This window comes from Ranitomeya imitator, chromosome 5 (genome assembly GCF_032444005.1).
Source record: "Ranitomeya imitator isolate aRanImi1 chromosome 5, aRanImi1.pri, whole genome shotgun sequence".
NCBI lineage: Eukaryota > Metazoa > Chordata > Amphibia > Anura > Dendrobatidae > Ranitomeya > Ranitomeya imitator.
The window spans coordinates 78,925,087-78,938,264 of NC_091286.1; the positions used below are offsets into that span (position 1 = coordinate 78,925,087).

A 13,178-nucleotide genomic window follows, 5' to 3' on the forward strand; every position below is an offset into this window, starting at 1 on the left:
TAGAGCGTGTGATAGGCTCCACGGCTCTCATGCACTTCAATAATGGGGTGCCTCCAAAAACGCCTACGTTGTCTCCTTCTCCATCTTTTGCGGTTTCGGTCTTGCTCCCAAGCAAAAGCACAGGCAAGAAACATCTTGAAGCTGAAATCCAGGTTGAAATATGAGTCTCTCTCCCTGAATTTAAAAGTTGGGAGGTAGGACCTTACCTACTCTGCCAAATATTTAGTGATCATGTAGAGGTCGACATTTACTATGGGTCTCCATGATTTTTATGTACACCCCTGCAGTGCTCACTCCTACTGTCTCAGTGGCAGAAATGTACATAACATGTTTTGGTAATATTGTATTTTGTCTTATAAAAAATAAGAAAAATAAAGTGGTACTATTCTTCAGTTCCTTCTTTTCTAAGGCTACGTTCACATTTGCGTTGTGCGGTGCTGCGTCGGCGACGCAACGCACAACGCAAACAAGAACGCATGCAAAACGCATCATTTTGTGACGCATGCGTCCTTTTTTGGCATGATTTTGGACGCAAAAAAAATGCAACTTGCTGCGTCCTGTGCGCCACGACGCTTGCGCCCAAAAAGACGCATGCGTCACAAAACGCACGACAACGCATGTCCATGCGCCCCCATGTTAAATATAGGGGCGCATGACGCATGCGTCGCCGCGGCTGCGCCCGACGCAGCCTCGCAAAACGCTAATGTGAACGTAGCCTTACTGACTGTTATAGAATTTATGAAACAAATGAACCAATAGCATACAAAATTTCCTTAAAATTAAATAAAGTCACAGATCTACTAAAATTCCTTTGAATAGATACGTAATGCAGGATATAGATGATGAGCTATGACTGGTCCATTAATATGTAGCGAGTGCTGTATGGCTGCAAGGCCAACACAAGGTCAGTCAGGAGTTAATGTATGGCTGAGGTGGGGATCTGGATCATCTATGGGGGAGGGGTATATAAAAAGGCTTTTCCTGCTCTGGGCTACTAATGTAAGAGGTTTTCTGCACTCACACATCTTTCCCACTCCCCTCCTCCCTTTTCAGCACATGGTCCTGGGAGACTGTAGGGTCGTCTAGATGGAAATTACATTATACTTTCTTTTTCTCACTTTTAGAGGATTCTGGAAAAGGTATATTAAAAGAAAAACAAACAAATAAATAAAGAAATGACCTAAGGGCAATCCTATATAGTAGACAATTAATGGCGATGATGTGATATCCCATAGGGGGTCCTCTGGTGTAACATAATCCATGCATTATGCACCGACCCAGAATTATCATTTTGTCGTTGACGGTTATTTACGAATAGAAAGGTAACATGGTTCCATATAGACGGAGTAACTAATTATCAATAATACATTTTTATTGGTGCTTCCAGCCTGCACATATGAATAAAGGAGGTGATGATTCGGTTATGTTGGGGGAGGGATCTGCCCTCTGCAGTGGATAAAGTAAAATCATAGGGAAGAGGTGCTTAGGTGGCAGAATGGCATTCTACAGGGTGCTAATCGGTATTTCCAGAGGGCAGAGACTGACCCCTGTGAATTAGTAAAATCCACTACTTTGTAACAGCAGACAGGAAAAGGGGAGGGGTGCAGCTCATGGAATAAAATACCCGCTAGCATATAATCCTTTGTTTTCTATAAATATAAAATATTTGGCACAAAGTCCCCAATTCTGTTGCTAGTCACAGTCATGAATGATAAGGCACTGTGATAGAGGAGGAGTCACAGGCCGCCAGCTATACACAGCGCACAGGGTTTGGGTGGATGTAGAAGGAGCTTTTCAGCCCTTCCTTGTATTTTGCCTTTTTTTTTCCTTCCAGAGCTGCTGAAGACTAGAGTCCTTTTTCCCATTTCCCCACCCTCCTATTCCTCCCCCTTCCCAGTCTCCAGATGATGCCTCCCACTTGTGCTGCATGCAGACCCTAGTTCTGCACCTCTGCAGAGAAGGGAGGGAGGGGAAGCAGGGCTTTTATTATATTGAAATGTATTTTATTTATTAGAGGATCTCCGATTAGGACCTAGAAGATTTCCACAAGGGCTTCCTATGTTGGATTTATAACATTATTTATTTTTTTGCCTTTTAATTTTTCCTCTTTTTTGTCTTTTCCCTTTTTTATTTGCCACCCCTCAAATGGCATTGCTACATCGCGAACACTGGATTACACTGTTGTGCTAGGAATATCATCTGGATTGTTTCTTTATTTAATATCTGGAGGATTATCCAAAATATTTTATCTAGAAAATGGAGAATGATCTATTTACTCCACTCCTGGAAAATTTCATGAGCAGTCCTCTAGTGAGCTGGGTAAGCAGTCCTCTGTCTGTTCCTCCACACTGATCCATGTGCTGCTATGTCTCCATTAACGTGGATTTTTTTTTCTGCCCCCCCCCAGATCAAGACTTTTGGATCCTTGGTCAAAGGAAATGGGACTCTGCTGGATGAGTACGTTGCTCTCGTGGATGGCATTTTCCTCAATGAGGTCATGTTTCAAATGTAAGTGAAAAATTAGGGGATTTGAGCATGGGTGATGGGGTGAGAGGAAGAACTGCAGCCGTCTCTTATAGTTGTAGCTGCTGCAGAGCCTCTTTTGCGTGACAGCTAGGATTTGATTGTGACTGTAGCCGAACGTAAGCTGTATTATTTTCGGATATTTTCAGGAGGTTCTGCAGCAGCTTCTTCTAGCATTCTCTACCTTGTGGGGGAAGTTCAAATGGACTAATGCAAACCAGCTCTAGTGGAAATTTAAGAAATCTGATGCCTCCAGGGCTTCACTGTCTGGAATTCATACAGGAAAAAAAAATCAGATGGTGTATTTGCAGATTACTTTATTGGGAGCCATACTGACAGCATTAAAAAAAAAAACCCACTGGGGGCCTGAACCACTAAATGTGAGGATGAGTATGCTGTCATCTCCCACTGCTGACAGTGACTGCCGCATTGACTTTGACACCCATACACAATGGCTGAGGATTGAATTAAATGTCCCCCGCCCCTTCTAGTTAAGCCTACAAGTGAAGGAATTAAATGGGTAATGATGAGTTAGTACCGAGGGCTTGGCCGCGAAGGACCGCACTATGGTGGAAAATTGCTGCATGTAATTGCCCTTTTTTTTCCTATACTATGTTGTGCATAAATATGTGATTCTTCAGAATTTGTTTTAGTCTTTGCCTGATGAAGAGACCTGTGTAGTCTGGAAAGCTTGCAATTTGTTACCATCTTTTCAGTTAGCCATTAAAAGGTATCAACCACTGAGGACTCCCAATTCTAAATATTTTTGCATGTAAATGTGTTCTTTTCAGGAAGAATAAGTAAGGTAGGGTAATCGTTATCTAACGCACAATCAGAAAACATGTGGAGGGTGAAATGGCCTGCACTGAAAGATAAGGAAGTCCTGTGCTTCAAGCCTAGTCATGTCAGGAGGATGTGGGGGTCTTATTTCATAACCACTGGTGTCTGTTCTCTGTGATTTATAGGCCACAGCAAAAGGAAACTGGTGAAAGTGTCTATATTCTCTACACAGTATATATGAGAGAGATGTATATTTTTTAGTAGTTGGACTCTAATCACCCCATCTGAGACCTCCTAGCAAAGAGAAGTGCTAGCCTCTCTCACATAATTGGGTATTCTTACTTGCTCCTCTCTCCATTGAATTACTTCAGATTTCTGGAAAGAGAGGAGAAGCAACGTAATCCATTTAAGGTCCCATCAACAGTGAGAATAAGTTTGCTTCTTGAAAATCCATTAGGTGCATGGTACTTGTAGTTTCACAATATATTTGAAAGCCTAAAAATGCATGGCCATGAGTATTGGGGAGTCAGGAGAGTTTGTGGGCTGCCAAATGATTGGCTGATGGCGATCTTGTGTATGGTCAGCTTACACTGTTGAGCAGAATCCCGTTGCCTGACATCTGCAATGGCCCGCAGGCCATACCGTCAGCCCACAAGACATATAGTCAGCCCGCAGGCCATATTGCCACCCCACAAAGACAATGGGGCCCATCAGGTCACTTTTACCTAAAGCTATGAATGACCCACGTTACTGTCCGCTCCACTGACAGCTTTTTCAAACAATCTATTGACTGGCTGAGTCTCTTGCATTACGTGATCGCACCACATGATGTATTATTCCTTTTCCAGAACCTAGTTGACCTTGGGTCACATCTTACTGGTAAATGTTGTATTTTCCACTGATTTATAACTATGTGTGTTATGTCACCATGATCAATGGATCAGGTTTGTATTTGGTTTTCAGGTCTATTTTTCATCTCACAAAACATGAGCATGTAGCATAAATCAAAAAATTATTAAGCCCTTTAATTAGTCTTTGTATCCACAGCCAGCAGTAGGGGGGATATCCAGTGCATGGATATTATTTTCCGGAAAAAGCCATACAATAAGAGGAGGGAATATGACACTGAGTAGGACCATGCTTGTTTATTCATAGCTCTTAACCTCTTCTGAAAAATATGCTTCCTTTTTCTAATGAAGGTCTGGTAGGAATTTCAGTGGCCATTTATGTATTGAGCTGCTGCCTGGGGCACTTCTGGCATTCCAGACAAATCCTTTTGTTAATTTTTGTACTGCCAAAGGCCATACAGGTTATTTTTTTTTTTTTTTTTTTTTTTAAAGTTGTGCAGTAACTCTACAAATAAATAACTTTTCCTTCATTAGGGCTGTATATTATTTTTATTTCTTGTACATATAATGGCCAAACCAACGATCGCCTAATGGTGCAGTCAGACGCCAGTATAAATTGGACCGTAACGCACTTACTGGCTGCAGCTCTCCTGACCCGAGCGAGCCAGCTGCATAGAAAAATATGTAAGAGAGCCACTGGCCAGGCTGTGCATTGCGGTCTGATTTATAAGGCCATCTGACTGCGCCCATAGGAATATTTTAGTTTTTGTCACAAGAGCGAACATCGGACTGTGATTTGTAGACAGATGAGAAAAAGTATATTTCCTATGTGGTCTTAATATTTAGCATCTTAGATGAGTCCACATACAAGCCACCATGGCTGTTTTTACCTGGAAAATCACATGGTTTTATTAATCAAACAATTGTCTAGATTTGCTTTCTACTTGTGGACTCACCCTCCCTTGGGCCTCATTCAGATTTCCAATATTATTTTTTCTGAAAAGCAGACCCTTTTTTTAAAATCCATTTTACTTGTATGCAAATCCCCCCCAAAATTGAGCTTCTTCTACCCATTAAATGGCAAAAAAAATATAAAATAAAATACCCCAGCCTGGATAGCGTCCATGTGTTGCCAGTTTTTATTTTTTATGGACTTGTTAATTTGAATGATCGTGTTTGATCGACAACTCAAGAAAACAGACATGTTTCCATGTTTTATTTCTTTGTGGATATTTGATGTCCAAAAAAAAGACAGACGTGAACAGCCCCATGGTCTAAAATGGGTACGTTATATACATACCGAACATATGCATGGAAAAGATATTTGAATGCGGCCCAAGGCTTGCTTTACAAAAGCATAATCCATATGAATGTCTGTGTCCGTCCAGGCCTGACCATGGGCTTAATGACCCAAACTAAGGGCGCGATTGGACCTCAGTGCTTGGACTGGCCGGCGGCTCTCCCGACCCGAGTGTGACAGCTAGATAGAAATGTATGAAGCTGACACGTTCGGGTCAGGAGAGCCGCCGGCCAGTCTGTGCACTGTGGTCGGACCTTCCTACGATTTATATGTCCATCTCGCAGCGCCCTAACGGTGTTATAGGGGTCTACGATGTTGTCATTTCAGATTATAAGACGCCTACATATGGTTTCAAACGTCTTTGAGTGTATCCACAGTGCAGTCAAGAGGCATCTTTGTCATGGTGTTTTTCAGTAGTTTTGACAAAACTGTGATTTTTACCTCCGTGTGTGAATTTAACCTTATCCACGGAATTGCCGGTTTTGTTGAAGCCTCCTCTTGGGGCAAGTGAAATGAATGTTTTCCACATCAATATCCAGCGTTGTTAGTGTCAGCCTGTAGATGAAGTCATGTGAAAACTCATGATGCAAAGGCCACATGACAAACATGGAGATCTACAGTCTGTGCACAACAAGCTTGCACTTTCTTATAGCCGTTTCCATGGTGACTGGAAACCCGGGGCAGTGAATGCATCCATGAGTTGATGCTGCACAATATACTAGTATATGGGAATGCATTTATCCGCCTCATTTACTGTTTTTCCTTCTTGTATGGGGTCTGCTATTTGGTTTAAGAAGAAATACCAACGTTTGATTGCAAACACGATATAAAGACAATCTAAGTGGTATTTTGGTAATGTATGGACAGGAAATGTATATTTTATTATGGTCCGCAGATGTCCAAGTAACACCAAAATATAATAAATCTAAGTAAATAATATATGAATAAAGCCAACAGACTATCGGCCCGATGCAATGTTGTTAGAACGACGCCGCAGCAGACACGATTCTTGTTCATGGATTTAAAAAAAAAAAAAGGACGCAGACATTGATTTGGTAGTAAGGCCCACTGTCAACTCACCATTTCTAGGGTATTAATCAGACTGTACTGTTGGAGGCCTTACGTCATCCACAGCTAAATGTAAACCATTACTAATGAGTCGCTGCTGCCTTTTGACTTTAATTTTTCGTTTCAATTGTGATTTCACACAGAAATTAAAACTGATTGTGTTGTCCATAACAACCAATTACAGCACAGCTTTCATTTTGCTAGAGCTGTTTTGGAAATGAAACCTGAGCTCTGATTGGTTGCTATGGCCTACAAAGGCTTTGATAAATGAGGCCTAGTGTCGTTTCTTTTAGCCAAAGGCTGGTTTCACACGTTACATATTTGTTGCAGATTTTCAGTGGGTTTTTTTTTTCACCCAAATAAATCAAGGATGTTTGTTTGAGGCCTAAGTAAAAATAGTCTACTCCTCCTATTAACAGATACAGGTTTGCAGCAAAATGTGCAACATTTTCTTGCACCAAATTTCACCACACCACTTCTGGGTCCTCCAAGTCCACTTTTTCAACTTTTGAGAAGTATGGTGCAAAAATACAAAACAAAATACATAAAGTGCTTGATAAATGTAGGTCATTGCGAACGAAACAAACTGCCTTGTTTACATGTACATGGAGACTTTCCGTGCACACAAGTCACGGTCATACAGGCTCAGCCTCTAGATTTCTGTCCTTGTGTGTTTATATATTCAGGAACATCCTTGGTATTTTGTAATGTCATTAGTTACACTGTTTCTAGCTTAACTATCGACTATTTTTGCTGATGAAGGGTGTCTAGTGCTGCCTTATGTGGACTATGTGAGCAGTTTTTCTACGAGTAATGGTTAATTTCCTAAAATGTTATTGGCTCCAGAAGGGTTGTACAATAGCACCATACCTATCTACAGGTAATGAGTGAGTGGTATTGAAGCACAACCCTATTTAATTTATTGAGGATGATCTGTAATACCTGACGACAAATCCTTGTAGATTTGTACTTCTTTTTGTAGAGGACAGTAGCTATGTTTTTATTATTATGCATTAAACTTTTATATTGAATATGGCTAGAATCTGTTTAACAAAGATGCTTTTACTATGTATTTGACTCTTAGCAGTCAGAAAGTGCAGGTGCTGGTGCATGAAGTTCTTCCGGATCACTTCCTTACATTTCTGGAAGGTCACAATCTTCCATTGATGAAAACTCACATTTGTTTCCTTTAAAGGGACACTGTCACCTGAATTTGGAGGGAACAATCTTCAGCCATGGAGGCGGGGTTTTTGGGGTGTTTGATTCACCCTTTCCTTACCCACTGGCTGCATGCTGGCTGCAATATTGGATTGAAGTTCATTCTCTGTCCTCCGTAGTATATGCCTGCACAAGGCAATCTGGCTAGTTTATCCAGCCCCGAGGCTCCAGGGGGCCCCTGGCCATATTACCCTCATATGTGGCGGGAAGGGAGCAATCCCTGTAGCTCCGCTGCCTGCAAGAGAAAATGGCCGCAGCACGGAGCTACAGGGAATTGATCCTTCCTGCCCACGCTTCCTGTCTCACACAGCAGCGGCTGAATGACATCATCATTCAGCACCGGGGCTGTGAGTGACAGGAAGCTACTGGCGATGCTGCGGCTTCAGGATACCTTGTGCAGAGGTGATGTGTGTATGCAGAGCGGTGAATGGTTCTGTGTGTGTATGTATGCACAGCGGTGAATGGTGCTGTGTGTGTATGTAGAGCGGTGAATGGTGCTGTGTGTGTGTGTATGCAGAGAGGTGAATGGTGCTGTGTGTGTCTGTGTGTAGGTATAGGAGAGGACAATGATGGGGTGATGGCGTAAAAGGCAATGATTGGCTTGATGGAAAGGGCAATGATGGGGTGATGGGGCAGAAGGCAATGATTGGGTTGATGGAGAGGGCAATGATGGCGGTGATGGGGCAGAAGGCAATGATTGGGTTGACCGAGCGGTCAATGATGAGGTGATGGGGTGGAAGGCAATGATTGGGTTGACAGAGAGGGCAATGATGGGGGTAATGGGGCGGAAGGCAATGATTGGGTTGACAGAGAGGGCAATGTTGGGGGTGATGGGGCAGAAGGCAATGATTGAATTGGCAGAGAGGGCAATAATAGGGGTGGTGGGGGAGAAAGCAATGATGGGGTGGTGAATGGGCAACAATGGGGGTGGTGGGGAGGAGGAAATGATGGAGGCGGTGTAATGGGCAATAATGGGGTGGTGGGGGAAAAGACAATGATGGTGGTGGAATGGGCAATAATGGGGAGGTGGGGAGAAAGCAAGGGGATTAGGATGGGAGGAAGGGGGATTTATAATGGATTTAGGAACAGGGGGAGGTGGAGGAAGATGTTATCGATTATTATGTCTAACACAGTCCCCTTAGTATAAAGTGTACTCGCTTATTATGTATAGCACAGTCCCTTAATATATAGTGTACTCACTTATTTATAGCACAGTTCCTTAGTGTATAGTGTACTCACTTTTTATGTATAACACCATCCTTGGTTACATAGTTTCCTCTTTTATTTATAACACCGTCCCTTATTACGTACCATCCTCTCTAGTTATATATGGTGTCCTCCCTTATTATATAGCTTCCTCTGCTGTTATGTACAGTGCTGTCTCTTACATAGTGTATTCTTGCTATTTTTTGTATTCACAGTGCCCGCTTTTATTACGTAGTCCCCTCTCTTGTTAGATATAAAATGACTGCTGATGGAGGAGCCGGTGACCAGACAACCAGTCCATCAGCTCCTCCTTTAGAAAAGAAGCTTTCCCATGGTCCATCAGCCATCATTGCATTATACATCTAACAAGACAGGACGGTATGTAATAAAAAACAGGGCTCTATAAAATCCAATATGTAAGGGACGGTGCTGTACATATCAAGAGAGGGCATTGTATAAAGGACAGCAATATACATAATAAAGGAGACTATGTAATATATACATACATGTATGTATGTATGTATGTATGTATGTATGTATGTGTAGATATATAATATCTTTGTCGCCTTAAAAGGAGGGGGCCCTGAAGCTGTCTGTGTCCGCCCCTGGTTTCACTGAGGCTATTGGCTTTAGCGATTTGAAACCGAGAAGTTCGCTCCAGCAGATATGCACCTCGGCTCAACTAATTTTCAAGAGACTACTAGAAATAGCCGAATGCTATATTTTGCTTTCTCCAACAATACCATGGACCATTAATGGAGCGCTGGTGAAACATGCACACCTCCATTTCATTCATGACTTGGCTATGCAAAAGCCAAGATGCCAGGTTCCCGAGTTCTGTTCTCGAGATTGGTGGTTCCAGCAGTCAGATCCTAGCAATCAATAAGTTATCACTTATTCCATAGATGAGGGTTATTTACGATCTTGGATAAGTTTCCATCTATGGCTTTGGTGTTCATTTAAATCTGCACTCATCTGTCTTTTACCTTGAAAATTAGGCATGCCAATAATTGTCATTTGCATGAAGGCCTTTTTACATAGGAATACTTCTTCCCAATCCATGACCTGAATCAGCCTGCATACAAGGTTGGCCTATTTGCATTTTTTTTTTGCACCCTAAAAATCATTGTTGGTTAGCAGCAGGGTTTGACTTACCATTGGTGCAACTTGCGCTGCTGCTCAGGGACCCAAGAGTTAAGGTGGGCCACTTCCACATTCAAAGCAGGTGGAATTAAAGGGAACCTGTCACCTGAATTTGGCGGGACAGGTTTGTGGTCATATGGGCGGGGTTTTCGGGTGTTTGGTTCACCCTTTCCTTACCCACTGGCTGCATGCTGGCCGCAATATTGGGTTGAAGTTCATGCTGTGTCCTCCGCAGTGCATGACAGCGCAAGGCAATCTTGCCTTGCGCAGGCGTGTACTACGGAGGACATAGAATGAACTTCAACCCAATATTGCGGCCAGCGGGTAAGAAAAGGGTGAATCTAACACCTGAAAACCCCGCCCATATGACCAAAAACCTGTCCCGCCAAATTCAGGTGACAGGTTCCCTTTAAGCATTATTGGAAAGGGGGCTAAATTTGGTACTTGCACGGGCCCTTTTCTGTCTGTCCGCTCTTTGTCTGCAGCACATCATCCCATGGAAGAGAAGGATCTGTTTCCCAGAATATGTAAACTGTATGGGGAAGAGTAATGATTATTTGATTCTATATAGAGTGCCAACAAAGATAAAATGGAAGTGTAATGAATGCTGATATAGGGTGACGATCGGTGTTTGGCACTTGTTTCAGGCAGATTATTAGCATATGTAATAGGATCCTTTGTATGTGTCTTCCAGTTATCGGTTAATCTTCTTTATTTCACAGATGGCTTACTAGTGTGTGCTTTATAATATTCTGCCTCTGTTGTAACAGGAAACTGCTCTTCTTTCTCTGATTTCTCGGTGAGATTTACAACAGCCAACATGAAAAAACTGAACAGCAGATGGGAGGGTAACAGCAGCCTGAACCAATGATGAGACGAGATTTCTGTCTACCTTCCACCCCCTGTAGACACTGAAATTTTGAATCTGTTAGCAGGTTTTTGTTATGTAATCTGATTACAACATGAGATAGGGGATAAAATACTGAATGCAATGATGTGTCACATGTTAGTTCGTGTGCTATTGTTTACTTACACTAAAGATTTTATCATCAGGACATTATCATTGCTGTGACTAGCTTTCCCATGGGCACTCATCTGACTCTGCCCCCCTACTGTGATGTGCAGCTCACTGTCTGTAGACTATATATAAAGAGTCTGGTGTGGTCGGGGGCAGCTTTCTCAGCTCTGCTGCATTGCTTAATCTAAGAACTCTAATTGTGTCAGAACAGGTGCACCCAGTAAACTAAGTAATACATCCCTGGAATCAGGGTCTTCTTCTCTACAACTTGCTGCTTTCAGATGAGGTAGAAAGCGTCTGTTGACTGATTCCCTTTAAACTGTGGCCCTGAATTATGGCTCTGCTTTATTGCAGCACAGCTGAAAAGTAGCCATGGCTCAAACAATGTGGAAAAAAATAGCAGTTGATATCAGCCCTTATTGCATGTGAGCTAATGACTTCACACTCGCTTTTAAGGCCTACACTATTTTTTTTCCATGCTATATTTTAAACAACTTTCTCCACATTTAGAATTTTATTAGGATACACTTTAAAGGGAATCTGTCACCAGGTTTCCCCATACAAAGTATGGCCACCACCATTAGTCGTTTTCTCAGCATTCTAAAATGCTTTAAAAAGTTTTGTTTTGTTACAGCCCTACAGCACGGTCCTGACTGATGGGAGTCTTTGGTCTTGATCCGGCACCGCCTCTCTTCCTACAATCTCCATCCTCCTTCCATGCTTTGTGTGGAGGACGTGCTCTACGTCATCCACAGTGTCCCCATCACGCTCTTGTGCAGGCGCACTTCTTGCTACCCAGCCGAGGGCAGAGCAAAGTGCTCCGATGAAGCCGGCACATGCGCACTACAGTACTCTGCACAGCCCTCGGCAGGGCAGGGAGAAGTGCTCTTGGGAAGGAGCATGATTGGGGGGCACTGTGTGACTGATGTAGGACACATCATCCACGAGAAGGAGGACAGCGATCTTAAGAAGAGAGGAGGTGACTGATCAAGAGCAAAAACACCCATTGGACCGGACTGTGCCATCTGTGAGTGAAGTAAAAGGACTTTTTGGGGTCTGTATATTGTGGACTTTATTTTTGCAGCATTCTAGCATGTTATAAATGAGGCCCTAATGGTTGTGGCCATAGTTTATATGGAGAAAACCTGGTGACAGGCTCTTTAACTACCGTAACTTATTTCTGGAGCAGTTGGTCATTATACAGGAGAATGGAACCAAGCTCTGCATTGGAGAAATGTAACAGAATTGGTGAAAAGAAAAAGTAGAGCAGTTGCCCAACCAAACGTCACACGTCACACGTCACATACCGTTTTTATTTTTAAAATTCCAAAGCACCTAAGACAATGATGTCTGGAATCCGACTGACAAGTCTCCTTTTCCTTCTTACAAGTTTTGATAAATCAATGACCTAATCATAGCTGGTTCCTCTACTTTCCTTTGCGCTAGTTTTGATAAATCATGTTTACTGTAAATGATGAGCATCTTTCAAATATTAGAATTTTTCTTTTTTTTCCAATTTACACCATGAGGTAGACACTTATTTACAATAAAGCAATGATTAATGATTCACATAAGTAGACTTTACAAACTAATTTTCCATTAGACAGACACGTATACACCCGGGACCATATATGTTGCAGACAATTATCCTACTTGTTTGTTTCCGGCACGTGAGTAGAAACTGGGGTCTCAAAGGAAATTCATGAAAACATAAGTAAGAGGATTTTTCCTGAACATCATGCACTGATAAGTGTGACTGAAGTAACTTGCAATAGACTTAACATAAAACATCTTTATTCTCTTCCAGCTATAGAAGGTCTATAACTAGTTATTTTTTAATTACAGAAATGCTACTTATATAGACACTAAATGGATAAGGCAAGATAAGAGATCTTCAGAAGCTCTCTAAGGCTAGGTTCACTTTGATACAGTGCTCTCTGGTGAGCGCTACATTGTGGATTCTGTCGGAATACACAAAAAACTGTATTTCAACAGGTACCCCAATAGATTCCTAACTGAGTCATTCACTTCAATGAAGCCAAGGGAATCACTGTGAACATTGTCTGGCCCCCAT

General features: G+C 42.2%; 1 protein-coding gene across 4 annotated transcripts in view; it reads left to right on the forward strand.

The window, feature by feature from the left end:
- Positions 1–1,485: 1,485 nt before the first annotated feature.
- The window catches only part of CCDC88A (coiled-coil domain containing 88A), a 303,481-nt gene continuing 291,788 nt past the window's right edge, over positions 1,486–13,178 (forward strand). For all 4 annotated transcript variants that reach the window (XM_069768845.1, XM_069768841.1, XM_069768844.1 and 1 more), the window contains exons 1-2: positions 1,486–2,319; positions 2,408–2,508. In XM_069768845.1, coding sequence (XP_069624946.1) covers positions 2,257–2,319; positions 2,408–2,508 — 164 coding nt within the window. In that variant the 5' untranslated portion in view covers positions 1,486–2,256. The remainder of the gene's footprint in view (positions 2,320–2,407; positions 2,509–13,178) is intronic.